Here is a 24,915-nt window from a genome sequence, read left to right on the forward strand (position 1 = left end):
TTGTCATAATTAAGAGTTACGCTGTTTTAAAGATCTGAACAGGTGCCCGTGTGGGTTGCAGGAGACTAAAATCAAAGTATTTCCTCTCTTTTTCTTGAACCATTTACATAAAGAATATTCAACATATCCTAATATTCATCACAGCCCGTTAATATTATTTGGTAGAATGCTTGAAACCGTAGGCTATAGACCTAGTTTGTTGACAGCGATGGAGAACTCAGTCTATAGCTATGGTTATTGCAACAAATGGTTACATTTCTTGCATATTATGCCAGCTCACTCTGGGAGTGGTTAAATGCAACCTATGAGTAGACTATACATATGGCTATAGGCTACTTCTGCAGTGTAAGATGCTCTCTCTTTCTCATGATGTGGACATGAAGACATTACTATAATCATCTTCTAACACACCTGCGTTTAATTGACATGAATTGACATGTTTATTATGAAAATGTTTCAAATTGGATTAAAAAGGTTAGGCTACTTATTATACATCCAAACATACCTGAAAAGGCAACATATTGTTGCTGTTGTCCGTCCTAAAGGCGTTGTCCTCCATCCAAGATTTCGGGGTGAGGGGACCAGCTCTCGGGAATTTTGGGGGTGCTATAACATTGCTGGAATATGGCTTTTTCATCGGGGAGATGGGGTTCATGGAAGACGGCACCCCTACACCGACCCCCACGCCAACCCCGACTCCCACAGCTCTCCGCGGGTCCCTGCCTGCCTGGAGACCGCTCCAAGGATTGGAGGCTGTGCTCCAAGCGGCATTTTGGTGATTATTCCAACCCGAAGATGAGGCAGGTGAAGAAGCCTTGCTATTCATGACAGACTGGTGACTGTATGTGTTTCTTTGTGGAAAAGGACCTTGGTTGGGGCTAACAGGGGATCTCCGTTGCTGCGGCGGAGGCTGCTGCTGTTGCTGGGCTTGCTGCTGAGACTGTGCCAAGCCAAGCTGAGGTGAGAAATTGCCTCCAAATACCGGATTGACGTGATGGGGGAAGTTCTGGAAAAGCATTGTTCCGTTCACCGAAGGTATTCCTTGAAAAAAATTGTCGTCCACGGTGTTTGTGGTTCCAGTGGACCAAGTGCTACCAAATGAGGGGGACAGGGTGCCACCGGTTTCCTGCGGCTGATGAAAATTTAAACCCGGCAGGATCGGAGACTCCATCAGCACTTTCTCTTTGTTGAGAGCTGAAGATGCTTGGTTGCTCACACTTGATGGGCTCTCCTCTGATGTAGGGGGTTCCGAGGGGGTCGGAGTGGAGGGAGGTTCTACGGTTGGATCTTGCTGCTGATGAGGTTGGGCTTTGTTTTTGTCCATCAGTAAATCATCCTGCATGGTTTGCTGAGCTGAAACGGGGAAAACAGAGACGAGTTATTATTGAGAATGTCATAGACTAGGCTCGCAGGGTTGTTATGATATGTTAGAGAACTCAGAGTGTATTTTTTCTCTGCTGCAAGCCAATTGCAATGCGAATTCGTGATCACCAATTCAGCAAACAAAATCGAAGACTACCGATGTGACACAAGAAAGTGCACTAAAGCAAGAGATTCAATGGTTTCACCCTTTCGGACGCCAGCGCTCCACTCAGATGTAGGCTATGCGGGAAATACACGTGGAGGACACCGACATTCACCAATATTCGCCACGTATCGTTTTCCTTTCCTTCACCCAGCAACTCCGAACTACAATGTGAAACTGATTCTTGTTCCTGTTTTTTTCTCACGAGAACCACCCCTGAATTAATTTGCATACGTCAATAAATACAGCTGCTGCGTCCTTCAAAAAAGGTTAAAGAGACACGCCACCTTGACCAACCCACTTCTTAGAAAAATGGATAGAGATAGCTATTACGTATGGAATGAGCAAGGCACTTTTCCTTAAGTTTCTGCGTCAATGATTGCTGCAGTAGCTATAGATATGACGCACTTATAGGCGACTATTTTTGTATGACATCAGCCTAGTAGGCTGGACATGTTCTTCATTTTAGGTGACTTGACAGATCGGCTTGCTACATAGGTAGGCTAATAGCTTCACCCTGAAAACATAAATGTTATAAAGATTACGATTAGCGGCAGATTCAATTATTGCATTAAACTTGGTCAATTTGCCTGTCTCCTTTTTATATATGCTATATATGCTCATTTTCTGAGTAGGGTGCAAATGGGTGCTATAACAGAGGCCACGCCTATCTGCATATCTACGTTTGGAAAAGCCTAAGACCCTTTTCATACTATGACAGATTCTCTTGAGGTTTCGAGAGAATACCCTTGGCTATGTATTTCGCCTCTTCTTTCATGCATGTCTGCATTTATGTTCCGTCTGCATTGATAAAACAAATATATTTATAACGTATAGCCTGCTATATTACATTTGGTTTTCCTAATATTGTATAGTCTATCATACACTATACGTTTATTCTGGGCGTCCCGTCCCCGTTAGCATTATTATAAACATAATTAGGCCTTTCGCTGATCATGTGAGAACAGTATCAATTTACTAATATCAAAACCACTCTGACTGCCGTGCACAGTCACACTTGAATGAGAGCTTTGAGACTGCATGGTTTTGTCCATTTTAATTATGAATCATTAGAGATAACAACTGTGGCCTATAATAAAAGCCACATATGGTGGTATTTAGAAGGTATTCGGAATAGGCTAAAACGACTCACACACGCAGTAGGCTGTGTCAAATTTAGGTTGAGCACATTATTTTAATTCTCAAACTTCCTGAATATTTCTAAGAGGTGTGCGGTAGACTTATCGCAGCAAAATATTTGCAATATATTGCACAGCATTCTGGACACCCAGTTAGTCCTTGTTTTCTCCTCGACGCATAAACGTTGCCAATTCAAGGTCATCAAGTAGCCTAATCAATAAAAGGTGCAGTTTACCAGCCTTAAAGAAAAACAATACACAATTTTTGACAATCTAAAAGTCGTATTTTTCCTACGCGTTGGTTATACAAGATATTCAATACATTCACAAGCGGGCTATTAATACATTCGTATCCAACAGCCCCTAATCTACAACTGTACAGATACCACCAAACAAACACAGCAACAACCGCATGCACACCCGTGTCGGTTTTCTGTTTCACATGACATTAAATTTACCTTAATCGTTCACCTTTTGGGACTGTAAATATGGCTATTTCTGTTTGCCTCGTCTGGGTTTAGATATGACAAATGAGCTACCCTTGCGCGGAGGTAGTCAGTAGTTGCTTCAACAGCTGATTGACTGAAGCGCATGGATGATGCAGAGGCTTCAGGGAAATGTAGTTTCATAGTTTTAGTGTACTCCTCCAGAATGCAAAGTTTGGTCGAAAATAAAACAATCGTTTTGTTAAGCTTTTATTTTAAATGTAGACCTATGCATTTTTTTGCATAAAAGTAGTCTAGTATTTTACGAGGACATCTATTTAATGACAATTAATGGTTGGGTTTCAAAATGTTAATTTTTCTGCAACAATATATAGTCTGATTGGATCATCATTAGACGAGGCTGCTTTTCCTCACCAAACCAGACCCATGTAATTATGAAAAATTGTACCCAGACGACACTTGCCCAATATCTTACATGACTGCAAAGCCCTTGTTGCAACATTTTGCAGTCAATTTAACAGAGAAAATGTTAATAAATAAATGCGAAACGCTACTGACAGCTATGTATAATATATGCAGCCTACCGCAATATGAAGTATTCTGTAGCCATATGTGTATCTTCATGATGCTAGTCTGCCCAAGTAGTCGTAGTGCCTCTTAGGTCCGTTATACAAGTTAGAGCATTAATTTGATAATTCTTTGGCCACATGAAGGAGGAATATGTGGTCGGACTACATATCCCAGGCATCTTGTAAATGTATGATTTCGCAGCCTCTGACGGGCTTGTTATTGTTGGTGACGCATAGCGCATCACCTCAGAGACAAGCAGTCAATGGAGTCAAGTTGTCACAGCGATGCATTAATGATAAACAAAGTATTACTTGTTTTTAGCAAACTATTAACGTGAAACCACAGGCGAAGCGTCGAGTAGTAATGCATTATTTATAATGACCGCAAAGGAATTGGCTTATAGTTGAAGTTACTTTATTTCGGCTAACCAACAAGCTAGCCAGCCAGCTAAACTATTCGAAGGCCTCGCCGCTTTCAACGAGGCCCAGCTAGCTAACTACCCTGCATCGTTAAACACTCAAAACGTTTGTAGTGTTGTTTTACATTCATTGGCTATATGTCGGAGGAGATCGCATTGGTAATGCAACAAAATTTGGACAGGTGAGTTGAGTTTAACGTTAGGTAGCTACCTAACCTACTAGCGAAGCTAGCTTGCTAACGCTTCACAGCTGGGGGGGACCAGGTGACTGCAAGGGCGCCATGGTTAATAACTATACTAATTCTTACCTTGCGAGTATTAAAGTATTATAATGTTGCTAGTCATATATGCAAACTATACTAAGTTCATGCGACACTGTCGTTACCATGGGGCAGGATCAGTGGGACCAAGATATTGTAACGACCCTGGGTTTATAAGCGCGGAAATCGACTCTCCCGCACGAGCATGCCTTTGCGGCACAGTCGATAGCGCGCCGGACCTCGGACTACAAGGTTGAGGGTTCGAGACCTGCTCCCTGCCTGTTTCATTACAATATGTTAACTAATGGGGGTGTGTCACGTGATGCACTTCCGACCTGGCTCAAATCGAAATGTATTTGTAACGTGCGCCGAATACAACAGGTGTAGGTAGACCTTACAGTGAAATGCTTACTTACAGGCTCTAACCAACAGTGCAAAAAAAAAGGTATTAGGTGAACAATAGGTAAGTAAAGAAATAGAAACAACAGTAAAAAGACAGTGAAAAATAACAGTAGCGAGGCTATATACAGTAGCGAGGCTATATACAGACACCAGTTAGTCGGGCTGATTGAGGTAGTATGTACATGTAGATATGGTTAAAGTGACTATGATAAACAGAGAGTAGCAGCAGTGGACAATGGACAAAATCCGGGTAGCCATTTGATTACCTGTTCAGGAGTCTTATAGCTTGGGGGTAAAAACTGTTGAGAAGCCTTTTTGTCCTAGACTTGGCACTCCGGTACCGCTTGCCATGCGGTAGTAGAGAGAACAGTCTATGGCTGGGGTCTTTGACAATTTTTAGGGCCTTCCTGGATGACTGTCTTGGTGTGTTTGGACCATTCTAGTTTGTTTGTGATGTGGACACCAAGGAATTTGAAGCTCTCAACCTGCTCCACTACAGCCCCGTCGATTAGAATGGTGACGTGCTCCTTTTCCTGTAGTCCACAATCATCTCCTTAGTCTTGGTTACGTTGAGGGATAGGTTGTTATTCTTGCACCACCCGGCCAGGTCTCTGACCTCCTCCCTATAGGCTGTCTCGTCGTTGTAGGTGATCAGGCCTACCACTGTTGTGTCGTCTGCAAACTTAATGATGGTGTTGGAGTCGTGCCTGGCCATGCAGTCGTGGGTGAACAGGGAGTACAGGAGGGGACTGAGCACGCACCCCTGAGGGGCTCCAGTGTTGAGGATCAGCGTGGCAGATGTGTTGATACCTACCCTCACCACCTGGGGGCGGCCCGTCAGGAAGTCCAGGATCCAGTTGCAGAGGGAGGTGTTTAGTCCCAGGAACCTTAGCTTAGTGATGAGCTTTGAGGGTACTATGGTGTTAAACACTGAGCTGTAGTCAATGAATAGCATTTTCATGTAGGTGTTCCTTTTGTCCAGGAAGGAAAGGGCAGTGTAGAGTGCAATAGAGATTGCATTATCTGTGGATCTGTTTGGGCGGTATGCAAATTGGAGTGGGTCTAGGGTTTCTGGGATAATGGTGTTGTGAGCCATTACCAGCTTTTCAAAGCGCTTCATGGCTACGGATGTGGCTGACAAGGTTTCCACTAGATAACACAACCACAAAGTCAATTGTGTTCTTTGGGCTTAATTTAAGTTAGGCATAAGGTTAGTAGTGTGGTTAAGGTTTAAAAACAGATTTTAAGATATATTGTAGAAATGTTTATGACTTTGTGGCTGTGTTAACTAGTGACAACCGGCTGATTGCAATCGGTCCTGGACCTCTCTGGTCAGATCGTCCATTTTGTTAGTTGAGTTCATCATTATTTGGACAACGCTCTTGAAGCTATTTTGCTGTTGTTGTAACAACTGCTTATAGAACCCTTTTTGTTCATTTAAAAGATCCTTCACTTGTAAATGAGAAACACTGTCCTCTTCATGACTCCCACCTTTGGCTTTGGAGCCGTGGTGGCAATGTAGGCTAACGCTGGTACTCCACACATTTCCAGACAAGGCAGGGCAGATTTAAACAGCAACAAACAGCAGGGATTTAGACAGCCCCAAGCTCGGGAAAATCTGTGGTCCCAGCCACAAGGGCTAACCACGTCACAGGCTGTGTTCAAGCTGTTAAGGAAATCTTGCTAGCTGATGGCTAGTTAGTAGCTAGGCTAGCTGCTACGCCAAGTAGCTTTTCTAACTTTTGGTTGGCAGGATCCCTGGACGATATAGTGGTCCCAGCAACTGAGGCAAACCGTGTCGTGGGATCCAAATTTAAGAAGTTAGCAAGTAACTGATATTTTTTCAATAGAACACTTTTTCATTCTTTCAAAACAACAAACCAAGCTCTCCCTCATATCTACCCTCGTATCTGGCTCAGTACTGAGTCGATGTGCAGGGGTACGAAGTAATTGAGTTAGATAGTTTTGTATATATAGTATATATAGTATATATATTTTGTATATATAGTTAAATTAGTGGATTAGGCTATTTCAGCCACACACTTGCTGACAGGAGTATAAAATCGAGCACACAGCCATGCAATCGCTATAGACAAACATAGTCTCAGTGATTTAACATGGCACCGTCATAGGATGCCACCTTTCCAACAAGTCAGTTAGTCAAATTTTTGCCCTGCTAGAGCTGCCCCGGTCTACTGTAAGTGCTGTTATTGTGACGTGGAAACGTCTAAGAGCAACAACGGCTCAGCTGCGAAGTGGTAAGCCACACAAGCTCGCAGAACGGGACCGTGAGTGCTGAATCGCGTTACGCTTAAAAATCGTCTGTCTTTTGTTGCAACACTACCGAGTTCCAAACTGCTTCTGGAAGCAACATCAGCACAAGAACTGTTAGTCAGGAGCTTCATAAAATGTGTTTCCATTGTTGAGCAGCCGCACATAAGCCTAAGATAACCATGCGCAATAAAGCACAAGGATGTATGATAAACAGGGTCACGCTTCACCATCTGCAAGTCCAACGGACAAATCTGGGTTTTGGTGAATGCTACATGCCCCAATGCATAGTGCCAACTGTAAAGTTTGGAGGAGGAATAATGTTTCTGTGGCTGTTTTTCATGGTTCGGGCTAGGTCCCTTAGTTCCAGTGAAGGGAAATAATGCTACAGCATACAATGACATTCTAGATGATTATGGGCTTCCAACTTTGTGGCAACAGTTTGGGGAAGGCCCTTTCCTGTTTCAGCATGACAGTGCCCCGTGCACAAACCGAGGTCCATACAGAAATGGGTTGTCTATATCGGTGTGGAAGAACTTGACTTGCCTACACAGAGCCCTGACCTCAACCCCATCGAACACCTTTGGGATGAATTGGAACGACAACTGTGAGCCAGGCCTAATCGCCCAACATCAGTGCCCAACCTCACGAATGCTCTTGTGGCTGAATGAAAGCAAGTCCCCGCCGTAATGGTCCAACATCTAGTGGAAAGCCTTACCAGAAGAGTGGAGGCTGTTATAGCAGCAAAGGGGGACCAACTCCATATTAATTCCCATTATTTTGGAATGAGATGTTTGAAGAAGTGTCCACATACTTTTGCTCATGTAGTGTATTTAAAAAAAGGTAGGGATAAAATAATGACCTAGGAACAGGATGAATAATAAACAGTAGCAGCAGCGTATGTGTTGAGTCAAGCGTTAATTGCAAATGGGGTCAATGCAGATTGTCCGGGTAGCTATTGGTTAACTATTTAGCAGTCGTATGGCTTGGGGGTAGGAGCGGTTCTGGGTCCTGTTGGTTCCAGACTTGGTGCATTGGTACCGCTTGCCGTGCGGTAGCAGTTGGAACGGTCTAAATTGGGTGGTCTTCCTCTGACACCGTCTGATATAGAGGTTGTGAATGGCAGGGACCTTGACGCCTTGCCATACCAAGCAGTGATGCAGCCAGTCAAGATGCTCTCAATGGTTTAGCTGTAGAACTTTTTGAGGATCTGAGTGCCCATTCAGCCTCCTTAGGGGGAAGAGGTGTTGTCGTGCCTTCAAGACTGCGTTGGTGTTTGTGGACCATGGTAATTGTAAGATCTTGCATGTGTCAGCAACGCCTGGGCAGAGTAATGCACCCAATATCTTCATGTTATCTCCCTTTTTGTGGGTTTAAGGACTATATACTTTGTCACGGTGGTGGAAAACACCAAAAAGAATTGCCTGTTTAAATATAGGAATTTCATTAAGGTGTGGTAGAACTGTCCTACTAAACTCAGCAAAAAAAGAAACGTCCTCTCACTGTCAACTGCGTTTATTTTCAGCGGACTTAACGTGTAAATATTTGTATTACCATCAGATTCAACAACTGAGACATAAAGTGAACAAGTTCCACAGACACGGGACTAAAATAAATGGAATAATATGTCCCTGAACAAAGGGGTGGGGGGGTCACAAGTAATAGTCAGTATCTGGTGTGGCCACCAGCTGCATTAAGTACTGCAGTGCATATCCTCCTCGTGGACTGCACCAGATTTGCCAGTTCTTGCTGTGTGATGTTACCCTACTCTTCCACCAAGGCACCTGCAAGTTTCCAGACATTTTTTGGGGAAATGGCCCTAGCCCTCACCCTCCGATCCAACAGGTCCCAGACGTGCTCAATGGGATTGAGATCCGGGCTCTTCGCTGGCCATGGCAGAACACTGACATTCCTGTCTTGCAGGAAATCACGCACAGAACGAGCAGTATGGCTGGTGGCATTGTCATGCTGGAGGGTCATGTCAGGATGAGCCTGCAGGAAGGGTACCACATGAGGGAGGAGGATGTCTTCCCTGTAACGCACAGCGTTGAGATTGCCTGCAATGACAACAAGCTCAGTCCGATGATGCTGTGACACATCGCCCCAGACCATGATGGACCCTCCACCTCCAAATAGATCCCGCTCCAGAGTACAGGCCTCGGTGTAACGCTCATTCCTTCGATGATATACGCAAATCCGACCATCACCCCATGTAAGACAAAACCGGTTTGTGCACATAGGCGACGATTTTGCCAGTGATGTCTGGTGAGGACCTGCCTTACAACAGGCCTACAAGCCCTCAGTCCAGCCTCTCTCAGCCTATTGCGGATAGTCTGAGCACTGATGGAGAGAGTGTGTGTTCTTGGTGTAACTCCGGCAGTTGTTGTTGCCATCCTGTACCTGTCCCGCAGGTGTGACGTTCGGATGTACCGATCCTCTGCAGGTGTTGTTACACGTGGTCTGCCACTGCGAGAACGATCAGCTGTCCGTCCTGTCTCCCTGTAGCGCTGTCTTACGGACATTGCAATTTATTGTATGGACATTGCAATTTATTGCCCTGACCACATCTGCAGTCCTCATGCCTCCTTGCAGCATGCCTAAGGCATGTTCACACAGATGAGCAGGGACCCTGGGCATCTTTCTTTTGGTGTTTTTCGGAGTCAGTAGAAAGGCCTATTTAGTGTCCCAAGTTTTCATAACTGTGACCTTAATTGCCTACCGTCTGTAAGCTGTTAGTGTCTTAACAACTGTTCCACAGGTACATGTTAATTAATTGTTTATGTTCATTGTTCATTGAACAAGCATGGGAAACAGTTTTCAAACCTTTTACAATGAAGATCTGTGCAGTTATTTGGATTTTACGAATTATCTTTGAAAGACAGGGTCCTGAAAAAGGGATGTTTCTGTTTTTGCTGAGTTTACTTTGCCCTTCACGCTAGTCAGGGATTGCCAGGGTCACCCTAGCCCTGACCAGGGTATGCTCCTGTCCTGATTCTGATAACAGATTCACATTTATTTCCCATGTGGTATGTATACATAGGAAATCTTACTCTCCCCAGCTCTCACAATAAAACACAACCTGGGAAAGAGCCTACCTAACGCCGCGGTAAACCAGTTAATAATCTGAGGTTTGCCAACAACCGGATATTGAGGTTCTGAGCTAGCAATGCTGGCCTAAACGCAGGACTAAAGAGAGACCGTTTTAGGTCATCATTGAAAATCCTAAAGAGGGCATGGACGTGGAATTTATTTCCCGAAATTGAGACTGAGTGGTACTTTACGCTATAATTTTAACACACATTTTAACACAACATTTCCAAACATTTTTGATCTGGTATGCCACTCAAACTTGTATTCTAATAGGTCTATGTAGGCTTTGGTCAAGTAAGTCGCTTTCGTTTTGCAATAATGGTCACTGTTTGTCAATGCTTTCCATGGTCACAAGCTTGCTTGACCTTCAGAGAGAATCTGGCGTTCAGTCTGGGTTATTTGGTCATCATGGTGACATATGAAGGTTGAAATAGATAGACCAATCTGTAGCAGCCAGCTACTCTTCATTCCTAAAGATGTTGCTTTTCTGTCCTCTTTGTGCATCTCAAGCTAACTATACCCAAATAACAATTTGGGTTATGTCATTCATTCATGTCATCAAAGACAAGACATGTTCTGATAATCCTCAGATCTACAATTGTTAGTGCTACCGCTGTTTATTTTAGGCAAGCACCTTATATACCCCTTTGAGCCTTAGCCTATATCCTGTCCTTGTGTAATCAATGTTTTCACCTTTACTGGAAAACAAACTTAGTGCCAAGGTTGTTGAATGACTTTAGGCCTACATGCCAATCAATACTTTATGTTGTTGTTTTTGATATTGGATCAAAGTTCCTTCAGTTGGAAAAAAAAAAGAATGACGTAGATCAGTTTTCATAGAGGTTTTAGGCTAAACCTTGCAATTTCGTCTAAAATTGAGAGATCTGTGATGAATGCCGTGACTGTGGATTGTGGTGGTGATCCAGCAGCGAGTTATCGATTTGCTCCTGTTGTAGAGCAGGCTTGTTGTCGGTCCTGATCTTGCCAGTGTTTTATTTTCCACTGTGGGCCGTATTTTCCAGAATGTCACAGCTCGCATCTTAGTGACATAATACAAATGAGAACTGCTTTGGGCACAACAAGTGAACTTGATGAGGGGGGGAAACTATTTCATCCAATTTAGAATAAGGCTGTGACGTAGCAAAATGTGGATAAAGTGAATGGGTCTGAATACTTTCCGAATGCACTGTATGAAGGCTATTTTTACATCTTGGCAAGCAATAGAAGTTACTTTTAGATTTGCATCATTTTCATTTAGATAGACTTTTGATTAACCACATGACATCGATTTTTTTTTTTTTTTTGTTGATATGATGACTTGATTATAAATGAAATCGAAATGTTCCACAACTGTCCATATGAAAATCCTAACTGGCACGCAGATTAGTAGAAATGGTACGATAACTTGTTTTCCTTGGGGAGAAAAAGGCATTGGCATGACAAACAACTGGCTTGTTCAGGCCACAGTGCCCATAAGTAGGCCTGTACTAAAGCGTGTGATGCTGCACTTTTCATAATTGGATCTCTGGACTGTGAAAACATATATTTTTTTAGATGATAAGCCTAACTGTTGTGCAGTGAAAAGGGTGGAAGGAAACCTGTGCGATTGCTCAATGTGCAACAGCTCTGCATTCCCGCTGCCATGCAGCAGCAGGGCTCAGTGCAAAGGCACGAAACATGAGTCTGTTTGAAGAAACCGATAGCAGAAGGATGTATGTCATGTTCCCCTCTTTTAGGCGGTTGTGTACCCGGCTCTATCAGCGACAAACACACAACTCCACAGGCTCTTATCTGGGCCTGCCACTAGCAGCTGGTTCCCACTGCAATGCAGTGTCTCACGAATGGAGGAGGGAGAAACACTTTAATCCTGCCTGACCTTTAGCTGGCTCACACACACACACACACACACACACACACACACACACACTCTATTCTTTTACTTTGGCCGGGCATTAGTCATACATTAGCCCTTTTAATATCTTGTATCCCGTTTTTTCTCTTTATGTCGTAATCTTCCTATCTTGTAGACACCCCGGAAAGTGTTTTGATATTCTAAAGTCGGTGCTGTTGGTTGCCTTGACTTGTGTTTTGAGGTGGGTGCGATGGGTATAGGGGGAAGTCACATTTGCACATTCACGTGAAATATGAGCCGTGGCAAGTCTTGGAACTTTCCCTGGGGGAGATAGTTGAAGGGATAGGTTTGGGTTAACTGGCTCTGGCTCCCGAGCCAGACAGTCAAATATAGACTCCAGCAGACTCAGTGTAATTGGGCCAGTGTGACTTAATTCACAGCCTGACTTTTTTCCTGCTGTGCGATGCAGGTGGTAACAATTAGGGCTGACCCCATTTAGTCGACTGGTCGGTCGATTGTTTGGTCGATAGGCTGTTGGTCGACCAAGATTGTTTTTAGTCGAGTAGTGGCACATATATATATATATAAACTAATGTATTGCACATGAGACACCTGGCTGATTCACTCCTGTCTCAGTGGACTAATCCATTGCGGAAGCCGCAGGGATGGCACACCAGTATCACCAGTAGTACGTTTACCGTTAATTCCCATAATTTCTAATCTATAATGTTTATTTGGTTACAGTAATTTCTGTTAATGCATTCAATATGTTATTAGTATTGTCATTGTAGGAGTGAACACGTTGTTTGTTCCACAACATAGCCTATTTGAAAAATCTTTCCATGTTCTGATCCTGTGGAAACGTCATAAAATAGGCCTACCTGATTACTTCTTCCCTTGCGCAAATACTCTACAGCTGTGTCTGTCTGTCCGGAGCTTGCTGGGGCGAGAAACTTGGAGGGTTTGGTCTGATGAAACCTGGCCTGAATGCCAAGTGTCACGTCTAGATGAAACCTGGCACCATCTCTAAAGTGAAGCGTGGTGGCAGCATCCTGCTGTGGGGATGTTTTTCAGCGGCAGAGACTGGGACACCAGTCAGGATCGTGGGGATTATGAACGGAGAAAAGTACAGAGGGATCCTTGAAAACCTGCTCCAGAGTGCTCAGGACATCAGACTGGGGGCAAAGGTTCATCTTCCAACAGGACAATGTCCCTCAGCACACAGCCAAGACAGCGCAGGAGTGGCTTCGGGACAAGTCTCTTAATGTCCTTGAGTGCTCCAGCCAGAGCCCGGACTTGAACCCGATCGAACATCTCTGGAGAGAGTGACACTGCCCATCCAACCTGACAGAGTTTGAGAGGATCTGCAGAGAAGAATAGGAGAAACTCCCCATATACAGGTCTGCCAAGCTTGTAGCGCCATAACCAAGAAGACTTGAGGCTGTAATCGCTGCCAAAGTACTGAGTAAAGGGTCTGAATACTTTTGCCAAATTTTTAGAATAAGGCTGAAATTTAAATTTTTTAGAATTTTTGCCAACATTTTAGAATAAGGCTGAAACGTAGAAAAATGTGGACAAAGTGAATGGGTCTGAATACTTTCCGAATGCACTGTATGAAGGCTATTTTTACATATTGGCAAAGCAATAGAAGTTACTTTTAGATTTGTATCATTTTCATTTAGATAGAATTTTGATTAACCACATGACGTTGATTTTTATTTTTTAGATATGATGACTTGATTATAAATGAAATCGAAATGTTCTATGAAAATGTGCATATGAAAATCAGAACTGGCACGCAGATTAGTAGAAATGGTACGATAACTTGGTACTCCAAATGGAAAAAGTTGCAGACCCCTGGTGTAGCCTATTACCGGCAACTTTAGGAGCGTAATGGAAGAATCTGCAAAGACCAGCGGCAGTGAGAGGAGGAGGGTCGGCAACATTTTATTTTTATATTTTTTCTGGTTAGGCTATATTCATCTCTGGCTCCCTCTAGTAATTTCTTTATTTATTTTTAATCACAACATCAGACAAGCTCAGTTGCAAACATATATATATATGTTTATAGTTGATTTTATTGATTTTTTTTGATTGATTTTTGATATATATATAGTTGATTTTATTCAAACATAGGGTGTGTCGATATGGAAAAATACAGTTGACGTCGGAAATGTACATACACCTTAGCCAAATACATTTAAACTCAGTTTTTCACAATTCCTAACATTTAATCCTAGTAAAAAGTTCCTGTCTTAGGTCAGTTAGGATCACCACTTTATTTTAAGAATGTGAAATGTCAGAATAATAGTAGAGTGATTTATTTAAGCTTTTATTTCTTTCATCACATTCCCAGGGGGTCAGAGGTTTGCATACACTCAATTAGTATTTGGTAGCATTACCTTTAAGTTGTTTAACTTGGGTCAAATGTTTCAGGTAGCCTTCCACAAGCTTCCCGCAATAAGTTGGGTGAATTTTGGCATATTCCTCCTGACAGAGCTGGTGTAACGGAGTCAGGTTTGTAGGCCTTCTTGCTCGCACACACTTTTTCAGTTCTGCCCACAAATTTTCTATTAGATTGAGGTCAGGGCTTTGTGATGGCCACTCCAATACCTTGACATTGTTGTCCTTAAGCTATTTTGCCACAACTTTGGAAGTATGCTTGGGGTCATTGTCCATTTGGAAGACACATTTGCGACCAAGCTTTAACTTCCTGACTGATGTCTTGAGATGTTGCTTCAATATATCCACATAATTTTCTTTCGTCATGATGCCATCTATTTTGTGAAGTGCACCAGTCCCTCCTGCAGCAAGGCACCCCCACAACATGATGCTGCTACCCCCGTGCTTCACAGTTGGGATGGTCTTAAAATCTTCCCCTTTTTCCTCCAAACATAACGATGGTCATTATGGCCAAACAGTTATGTTTCATCAGACCAGTTTGTTTCATCAGACCAGTTTGTTTCATCAGACCAGTTTGTTTCACCAAACAGTTTGTTTCATCAGACCAGAGGAAATTTCTCCAAAACGTACGATCTTTGTCCCCATGTGCAGTTGCAAACCATAGTCTGGCTTTTTTATGGTGGTTTTGGAGCTAATGGCTTCTTCCATGCTGAGCGGATTTTCAGGTTATGTCGATATAGGACTCGTTTTACTGTGGATATAGATACTTTTGTACCTGTTTTCTCCAGCATCTTCACAAGGTCCTTTGCTGTTGTTCGGGGATTGATTTGCACTTTTCGCACCAAGGTACGTTCAATCTCTAGCAGACAGAACGCGTCTCCTTCCTGAGCGGTATGATGGCTGCGTGGTCCCATGTTTATGCTTGCGTACTATTGTTTGTACAGATGAACGTGGTACCTTCAGGCGTTTTGAAATTGCTCCCAGGGATGAACCAGACTTGTGGAGGTCTACAATTCTTTTCTGAGGTCTTGGCTAATTTCTTTTGATTTTCCCATGATGTCAAGCAAAGAGGCACTGAGTTTGAAGGTAGGCCTTGAAATGGTACACCTCCAATTGACTCAAATGATGTCAATTAGCCGATCAGAAGCTTCTAAAGCCATGACATAATTTTCTGGAATTTTCCAAGCTGTTTAAAGGCACAGTCAACTTAGTGTATGTTAACTTCTGACCCACTGGATTTGTGATACAGTGAAATAATCTGTGTGTAAACAATTGTTGGAAAAATTACTTGTCATGCACAAAGTAGTCCTAACCGACTTGCCAAAACTATAGCTCGTTAACAAGACATTTGTGGAGTAGTTCAAAAACAAGTTTTAATGACTCCAACCTAAGTGTATGTAAACGTCCGACTTCAACTGTACACGTTTAAAAATGTTGACCAATCGATTGGTCGGAAGAACAGACTGCTCTCGGTCGACTAAGATTTTAGTCGGGCACAGCCCTAGTAACAATATACGAGGGTCATGGAGTATGAGCTTGATTGAGTAGAGGTAGGTTACACAATGTTATGGAGTAGGCTAGTAGTAGAAGACACGTGTTGCGTTAGACTGCTGTGCCACTTTGGAGGCCTACTAAGGCACTGTGTCTCAGTGCTTGAGGCGTCACTACAGACACCCTGGTTCGAATCCAGGCTGTATCACAACCGGCCGTGATTGGAAGTCCCATAGGACCCATCGTCCCGGTAGGCCGTCATTGTAAATAAGAATTTGTTCTTAACTGACTTGCCTAGTTAAATAAAGGTTAAATAAATACAAACTAAAGGCCCAACTAAGGATTTGTTGGCAGTTGAGGTAGGCCTAAGGTAGATATCACTTGTTTATTGTGGTGTAGATGCAGCCCAGGATTGTTTGTTGTGTAGACAGTCTGCCTGTACTATCTGTTATGGAGTGGAGGCACTAACGCTGACGTGCGGAATCCCCCAAGCCTTAATCTTAATTGAAAACCTTTGTGGGGCAACATCCGATCGCCTGCCTTAGCGCTGCGGAACCTCCAGTTTTCCCAAAGTCAGGTGATTGCCGCTGAGTGAAAGGAGCCTTTGTGAAGTGGCTCAGGCCCTTCTTAAAACAACAAAGCCTGACTTTGAGACGATGAGGAAAACTAGCTGTAACGTCGCCCTCATCTTTGTACCAGACAGCGAATCACTCCGTCGTGCACAATCAAGTGTGCCCTTTTTACCCTATTTCCAGATATGATGCAGAAAAATAGCTTAATTAACTTAAATCATGGGAGTTGTTGCTGCATTCTTGCTCTTTTCCAGAACCAGGTATTCTTCCAGCTGGTTGGACTCGTATACAAACACAATTGTCCAATAGTGCTTAGGTTCCTGTGCCACAGTAGCAACGTTCTTTCAGCCCTGGCAAGCAGTGTTGGGCTTGGAGAGCGTTCAAAATCGACCTGCTAAGGTTTATTATTGCACATCAAAAAGGATGATGAATAAATGTCCTGCCTGCCCTTTCCATGTAAAAGGAACCATGAGCACCAACGTGAGGTTCATAGGAGCATGTCAAATTGGGTGTCAAATGAAAGCTAAGAATATTACTGATATTACTGAGAAATTAAGGAATATATATACCATACCAGTCAAAAGTTTGGACCCTTACTCATTCAATTGTTTTATTTATTTTTTGTACTATTTTCTACATTGTAGAATAATAGTAAAGACATCAAAACTATGAAATTACACATGGAATCATGTAGTAACCAAAAAAAGTGTTAAATATATCAAAATATATTTTATATTTGAGATTCTTCATAGTACGCACCCTTTGCCTTGATGACAGCTTTGCACACCCGTGGCATTCTCTTAACCAGCTTCACCTGGAATGCTTTTACAACAGTCTTGAAGGAGTGACTGGTACTTTTGACTGGTACTGTACGTTTTTCAACCATTTTCCTTCACAAAAATTAGGAATAAGCAAAGGCTTTGATTTCTGGTCTAACAGATTGAAAAGGGGTGTTAGACAACATCTACAAGAACAAGTCTTAAAAGGTATTAGAAATATGTCAAAGCACAATGTTGAAGTAGACTCCTGCCAGCTAATGTTAATACTTTTATATTTAGTTTTGAATAATTGATTTGCCTTCTGTTCGTTTAAGAAACATTGCCTTGTGCCTTGCAATTTCGTTACCAAAAACCCACATATCTTTAAGACATTTTGATTTTCTCTCCCTCATAAAGGAGAATAGGCCTAATGAAAGTTCACAGAAATACAAGTAAATGTAGACCTACCAATTTAGTTAGTTTTACTTCTCAAGTTTGATGAATTGATTTAACTCCTTATTCTGTTACCAAATCATTAACGGAAATCTGCAATTGCATTGGCTACAATGGAAAGACATTGTAGTCACAAACCACAGTTGGGTCATCTGCTACTGTCCTCCCTTCCACTGGCATACTGTTATGTTCAAGTCATACCTTTTAGTTCTTTTTTCTGTCGTCTGGTGGTCAAAGCAAGACTGTGAAAAACAGTCTGGACAACCTCGCACTCACACTTTGCTTCTCTCTAGTTAATGTCACCTCTCCCGGCTCTTACTGACACCTACCATGTCACCTACCCTCTTTCCATTTACTGTAACAAGCATCCTCACCCACTGAGCACAGCTATTTGGTCAGTCCACCCTGGCCAGACCAAATCTGAAGTGATCATAGACCTCTGTTTCACAAGTTTGGACAGCACAGTAGAGTAAAGTATAGTAAAGAAAAGTAGCATTCACTACAGTAGAGCACAGAGTACAGTATAATATATTGTACTGAAGATGACTACTTTACTGTGCTTTAGTTATAAAACATACATAGGCATCTATGATTGGTTCAGAATTAGTCTGGTCCAGATCAACCAAATGTGGTCTTATTTGAGGGCGGAGCTCTTTAAAATAATAGTCAGCGTGTAGAATAATACCAAAATATTGCGTATTTCTACCTTTTTGTACCTATTCAGGATAGATCACCATGAAGAGTGATATAATTTGTATCGTACAGATCAGAGACCCATGTAATTCTGTTACTGTAATTCTGTTACCGGATGTAAATTCACTTACTGTAGTTAAATAAGCAAAATAATAACCAGTTAAATAACCAAAAAAGTCAAGGGGTCATGTCATAGCAGACACCCCATTCGTTCTGCAGACATCTTTGAAGCTTAATGTACAGTATGACTGACAAAAATGATAAAACATTGAAATGTGTATCAAATCTTAGTTGTGCTTAAATACTATCATAACTGTTAAAGAAGTGGCAGAATTGTCCTTTTAAGAGGTCCTGTTTAAAATGCACAATATCAATTGACTTCTGAGTACAGTATACTGAACAAAAATATAAATGCAACATGTAAAGTGTTGGTCCCCTGTTTCATGAGCTGAAATTAAAGACCCCAGAAATGTTCCATACGCACAAGAAGCTTATTAATCTCAAAATGTGTGCAAAAAATTCGTTTTTTCCCCCTGTTATTGAGCATTTCTCCTTTGCCATGATAATCCATCCACCTGACAGGTGTGGCATATCAAGAAGCTGATGAAACAGCATGATCCGTACACAGGTGCACCTTGTGCTGGGGACAATAAAAGGCCACTCTAAAATGTGCAGTTTTGTCACACGACACTAAAGAACAAGTGTAACTGTCAGAAACCATCTCAGGGAAGCTGCATGCTCATCGTCCTCACCAGGGTCTTGACTTGACTTCAGTTCGGCGTCATAACCGACTTCAGTGGACAAATGCTCACCTTCAATGGCCACTGGCACGATGGAGAAGTGTGCTCTTCATGGATGAATACTGGTTTCAACTATACCGGGCAGATGGCAGACAGTGTGTATGGGGTTGTGTGGGCGAACGGTTTGCCGATATCAACATTGTGAACAGAGTGCCCCATATAGCCGGTGGAGTTATGGTATGGGCAGGCATAAGCTACGGACATCGAACACTATTGCATTTTATCAACGACAATTTGAATGCACAGAGACCCATTGTCATGCAATTCATCCGCCCACCATCACTTCATGTTTCAGGATGATAATGCATGGCCCCTTGTCGCAAAGATTTGTACAGAATTCCTGGAAGCTGAAAATGTCCCAGTTCTTCCATGGCCTGCATACTCACTAGACATGTCACCCTTTGAGCATGTGTGGGATGCTCTGGATTGACGTGTACGACAGCGTGTTGCAGTTCTCGCCGATATCCAGCAACTTCGTACAGCCATTGAAGAGGCGTGGGGCAACGTTCCACAGGCCACAATCAAGAGCCTGATAAACTGTATGCGAAAGAGATGTCATGCTGCATGAGGCAAATAGTGGTCACATGAGATATTGACAGATTTTGTGATCCACTCCCCCCCTACCTTTTTTTGGAAGGTGTCTGTGACCAACAGATGCATATCTGTGCTCCCAGTCATGTGAAATCCATAGATTAGGGCCTAATTCCTGTGTCAATTGACTTATTTCCTTTATCTGAACTGTAACTCAGTGAAATCGTTGAAGTTTTTGCATTTCTTTTTGTTCAGGGTATATTAGCCTAAGTAGAACACCACTGATAAATAGGCTATTAGTTTGTTGTTAATCTCTAAGCCAACCTACTTGCCTAGCTGTTTTAAAAAATTTATACAAAAATTTATTGACAGGACTTGATCATTTGCTTAAAGGGATATTTTGGAAATGTATCTACTTCCCCGGAGTCAAACTCCTGGACACCATTTGTATGTACCATTTGTATGTCTCTGCATCCAGTATGTAGGAAGTTAGAGCTAATTTTGCGAGCCAGTGCTGAAACGCGTTGGGCCAATGACCCGACGTCTATGATAACAACGAGCATGCTGTTACCATAGACGTATAGGCATTGTGCTAATGCTAGTTAGCAATTGCGCTAATGTTAGTTAGCGACTTTAAAATTGCACGCAGAAACATAAAAATGGTATTCATGAGTTCATCTGATTCTGGGGAACTATTTCCATGATTCTGCATGTCTGTCTTTCCAAGACTGATGCCATGTTTAAGCTACATTTTTGACAAGTGTGGTCTAATTCAAACCAGTCTGTTTCAAGCCTTTATTGGTTGGCAGACTAGACTCAAGCTTTTTGTGAGCCAGAGGTTAGGGTTTCTTGGAGAGGATAGCGTTTCGCAAGTTGTATTGCAGCCTGTCATATGGAGGGGCAAGGTTACGGGTACAGGAGCCGATGAATCTGGGAGAGCGCCCACATTCACCTTTGTTCCCTCGGCCGTGCTCCTGTGGAGATGTCTGTCCACCATTCCAATCAGCGTCCCGTCCTTCTGTTTCATCCCTCTCGCTCGCTCTGCTGCCTCTCAGCTCCGTTTTTACTGATCTCTTTCTTTTGGGCCTTTGTTAACCTCGGCCGGGCTCACAGTCACAATGATATGCTCATGTAGTCAGAAGCTACAGTGCCAATCAAAAGTTTGGACACACAGACCCATTCAAGGGTTTTTCTTTATTTTTACTATTTCTACATTGTAGAATAATAGTGAAGAGATTAAAACTATGAAATAACACATATGGAATCATGTAGTAACCAAAAAAAGTTAAACGTATCAAAATATATTTGAGATTTGAGATTCTTCAAAGTAGCCACCCTTTGCTTTGATGACAGCTTTGCACATTATTGGCATTCTCTCAACCAGCTTCACCTGGAATGCATTTCAATTAACAGGTGTCTTGTTAATTTGTGTAATTTCTTAATGCGTTTGAGCCAATCAGTTGTGTTTTGACAAGGTAGGGTTGGTATCGAGAAGATAGCCCTATTTGGTAAAAGACCAAGTCCATATTATGGCAAGAACAGCTCAAATAAGCAAAGAGAAATGACAGTCCATTATTACTTTAAGACATGTAGGTCAGAAATTGCCGCCCAAATAAATGCTTGCCAGAGTTCCAGTAACAGACACATCTCAACATCAACTGTTCAGAGGAGACTGCGTGAATCAGGCCTTCATGTTGAATTGCTGCAAAGCAACCACTACTAAAGGACACCAATAATAAGAAGAAACTTGCTTGGTCCAAGAAACACGAGCAATGGGCATTAGACCGGTGGAAATCTGTCCTTTGGTATGATGAGGCCAAATTTGAGATTTCTGGTTCCAACCGCGGTGTCTTTGTGAGACACAGAGTAGGTGAACAGATGATCTCCATGTGTGGTTCCCACCGTAATGCATGGATGAGGAGTGGGGGTGCTTTGCTGGTGACACTGTCAGTGATTTATTTAGAATTCAAGGTGAACATAACCAGCATGGCTACCATAGCATTCTGCAGCGATACACCATCCCATCTGGTTTGCGCTTAGTGGGACTATCATTTTGTTTTTCAACAGGACAATGACCCAACACACCCCCAGGCTGTGTAAGGGCTATTTGACCAAGAAGGAGAGTGATGGAGTGCTGCATCAGATGACCTCACCTCCACAATCACCTGACCTCAACCCAATTGAGATGGTTTGGGATGAGTTGGACCGCAGTGTGAAAGAAAAGCAGCCAACAAGTGCTTAGCCTATGTGGGAACTCCTTCTAGACTGTTGTAAAAGCATTCCAGGTGAAGCTGGTTGAGAGAATGCCGAGAGTGTGCAATGCTGTCATCAAGGCAAAGGGTGGCTACTTTGAAGATTATGAAAAATATTTTGATATGTTTAACACTTTTTTGGTTACTACATGATTCCATGTGTGTTATTTCGTAGTTTTGATGTATTCACTATTATTCTACAATGTATAAAATAGTAAAAATAAAGAAAAACCCTTGAATGAGTAGGTGTGTCCAAACCTTTGACTGGAACAGTAGGTATACACTGAGTGTACAAAACATTAGGAACAACTTCCTGATTTTGAGTTAAACCCCCTTTTGCCCTCAGGACAGCCTCAATTCATCAGTTCATGGACTCTACAAGGTGGCGAAAGAGTTCCACATGAATGCTGGCCCATGTTGACTCCACTGCTTCCCACAGTTGTGTCAAGTTGGCTGGATGTCCTTTTGGGTGGTGGACCGTTCTTGATGCACACGAGAAACTGTTGAGTGTGAAAAACCTAGCAGTGTTGCAGTTCTTGTCACAAACCAGTGTGCTGTTCAAAGACACATCTTTTGTCTTGCCCATTCACCCTCTGAATGGCACACATACACAATCCATGTCTCAATTGTCTCCAGGCTTAAAAATCCTTAATTAATATTGTCTCCTCCCTTTCGTCTACACTGATTTAAAGTGGATTTAACAGGTGACGTCAATAAGGGATAATAACTTTCATCTAGATTCACATGGTCAGTCTGTCATTAGGAAAAACTGCTCTTTCCATGTTTTGTACACTACAAATGGCTGCTCTGTGACTGCATGCTCTGTGGATCTGGACAAGGAAATATCCTCTCTGGTCTGGACTATTTTCCAACCTCCCCTAATTTTGGAGTAGAACGCTAGGTAGCCTTCTTGGCGCAAAGCCAAATGAGCATTTGACCCATCATATCCACTGTAGCTAACTGTAGTGTAACCGTAGCCACAGGTAATGCAAGAGGACGTACAGTATTGTGTAGCAGGTTGTGGACATCCCAGCAGGGTGTAGGTTCACATTAAGAGACAAGAGGACAGAGTCATAGTGGAAGGATGGAGGAGGTTAATATGAGGAGAGTAGAGGAAGGAGGGTTAATGTTTCTATCACAGACTCAGTTTTGCCACGTTGCCCCTGGTTGTCCACAGGCCCACGTTACCTGAGCACCCCAACCCCTAGGCTCCAGTGAGCTCTCCCACAGCCTCATGTTTTATTCACCCCTGGAGGATGGAAATCAACCAGGTATACCTAGCTTCCTGAGCACACGTCTGAGCCAGGGAGGGCCCCTATCCCGCCCCCCTGCGGCCCGGGTAACAGAGCACACCCTGGGCTGGAGGGTGATGACCGAGATGGCCAGAGATTTGTCATCCATTATTCAGGCCTGGGAGCAGTCAGGTTTAATTATACATGGCGGTATTATGGGATTCGGTGCAGCCACGTTGGACCCATCCCACCCCCACACACAGCCGACTGGGGCTCGGGATGATGAAACCGCAGCTTAACGTGGGTGGAGCAGGTTGAGGAAGCACAAGCATACTAAGAAATCAAAACAAAGTGACTAGCTATTGATTCTTAGCTTGAAGTAGTCCTAGGCATTTTTTGGTGCTGTGTATGGAGTTGGTATAACGGCTCTCTTTTTCGGTCAAGGACAGCGGGGAGCTGGAGAACTAGTTTATCTTAAGTGGACACTAGTCATATCCTAGGTATTCTTTAGTACTGGACAACTGACCATGAAAATCCCTGCAGATCATGTCCTTTATTCATTGAAAAGACACTTCTGCTTCATCATAAATGCTGGATGTGATCTGGGCCATTTCCTGCTTCCAAGGGAAAGCAAAAGAGCCTCAGAGCCCATTCTCAGCGTACCTGTTGTTGTTTTCATAAGGACAGAAAGTAGACTAGCTAGGCCTAGATAGGCCTTTTTTGGTCAAATAAGCAGTGAGAGGGTTTTTCCTATTCTTAGACAGTATGTCCTCAGACTTGGCTTGTGTTGGAGACGACTCGGTGTCAAACTGTAGGATAGTTTTATGACAGGCCAGGAATGTAGGATAGGCTAGTCTTTGGAACAGTGTCGATGTATGTTGATTTCACCATACAATATAACCATAAAGAGAAGACTAAAGATATTAGGCTCCTTTCTTTTATGATAATGTGATTACATCATTGTTATACTGTATGTTGGCTTATAGGGATTGGGTAAAGGTATGCCATATTAGGATTGGGTAAAGGTATGCCATATTAACATTATAAACTGGCCTGATAACTATATCCAAAACTCAGCAGTGAATCACCAGAAAAAAAAACATCTCCAGGCATCAACTGTCTCTTCTTACTGGATTTATGTCATTATTTTATGGGAGGTGGAGATTAATCATAATTTTATTCACCCATTGAAATGCCAACTGTTGAAGGTTCAGTGTAATTATGGAAACAAGCATGTAAATGTCACATGGACGGATTGGAAATAGGTCTCAACACTCCTCTTACTATCAAATCACCTAGCAACAGGGACATGGTGATTGAACATGAACAAGTGCTAACCATCAATGGAACTGTAGTTAGTGACTTGGTTTTAGTCGTAGGTCTCCTGCTGTTTTTCCATTAGCTTCATTGTTTGTCAAAAATTGGCCTGAATTAGGCATACCTTTTTATTTATTTTTTTACCTGACATTCAGTACCTTTGGCTTAGGGTTTCCGTTAACCGGCAGTTGCCGGCTTTTTGCCAAAAATGCCAAAAAAAACAAAACTGTTGCCAGCCAAAATGACCGGGAGAAAAAACGTCCCATTGCCAAATAATGCTTTTTATTAATTGATGGAAATACCAGTCAATGGAAATACATTTGACTCTCATGCTTATCGGTCTGTGGGTTAATTTGCATAATGTATTTTCGTCAGTCATCATGTAGCCTCTTTTTATTTATTTTTATTTTTTATATCTAACACAACTACCACACGTGTAC

General features: G+C 42.6%; 2 protein-coding genes across 8 annotated transcripts in view; one reads left to right on the top strand and one right to left on the bottom strand.

Annotated features, from left to right (window-relative positions):
- LOC129853227 (cytoplasmic polyadenylation element-binding protein 3-like) overlaps positions 1 to 3,246 on the bottom strand; it is a 78,838-nt gene extending 75,592 nt beyond the window's left edge. For 3 of the 6 annotated variants that reach the window (XM_055919072.1, XM_055919061.1, XM_055919033.1), the window contains exons 1-2: positions 3,123 to 3,246; positions 506 to 1,353 (exon numbers count right to left, since the gene is read on the bottom strand). In XM_055919072.1, coding sequence (XP_055775047.1) covers positions 506 to 1,342 — 837 coding nt within the window. In that variant the 5' untranslated portion in view covers positions 1,343 to 1,353; positions 3,123 to 3,246. Of the gene's footprint in view, positions 1 to 505; positions 1,354 to 1,568; positions 1,800 to 3,122 lie in introns of those variants that run through there. The other 3 variants (XM_055919081.1, XM_055919051.1, XM_055919042.1) reach the window with 3 other exon arrangements.
- Positions 3,247 to 3,893: 647 nt separating this feature from the next.
- Positions 3,894 to 24,915, top strand: part of marchf5 (membrane-associated ring finger (C3HC4) 5) — a 60,066-nt gene continuing 39,044 nt past the window's right edge. For both annotated transcript variants that reach the window (XM_055919168.1, XM_055919177.1), the window contains exon 1: positions 3,894 to 4,280. In XM_055919168.1, the coding sequence (XP_055775143.1) occupies positions 4,237 to 4,280 (44 nt within the window). In that variant the 5' untranslated portion in view covers positions 3,894 to 4,236. The remainder of the gene's footprint in view (positions 4,281 to 24,915) is intronic.

The sequence above is a fragment of the Salvelinus fontinalis genome, chromosome 1, assembly GCF_029448725.1.
Source record: "Salvelinus fontinalis isolate EN_2023a chromosome 1, ASM2944872v1, whole genome shotgun sequence".
In the NCBI taxonomy this organism is placed as follows: domain Eukaryota; kingdom Metazoa; phylum Chordata; class Actinopteri; order Salmoniformes; family Salmonidae; genus Salvelinus; species Salvelinus fontinalis.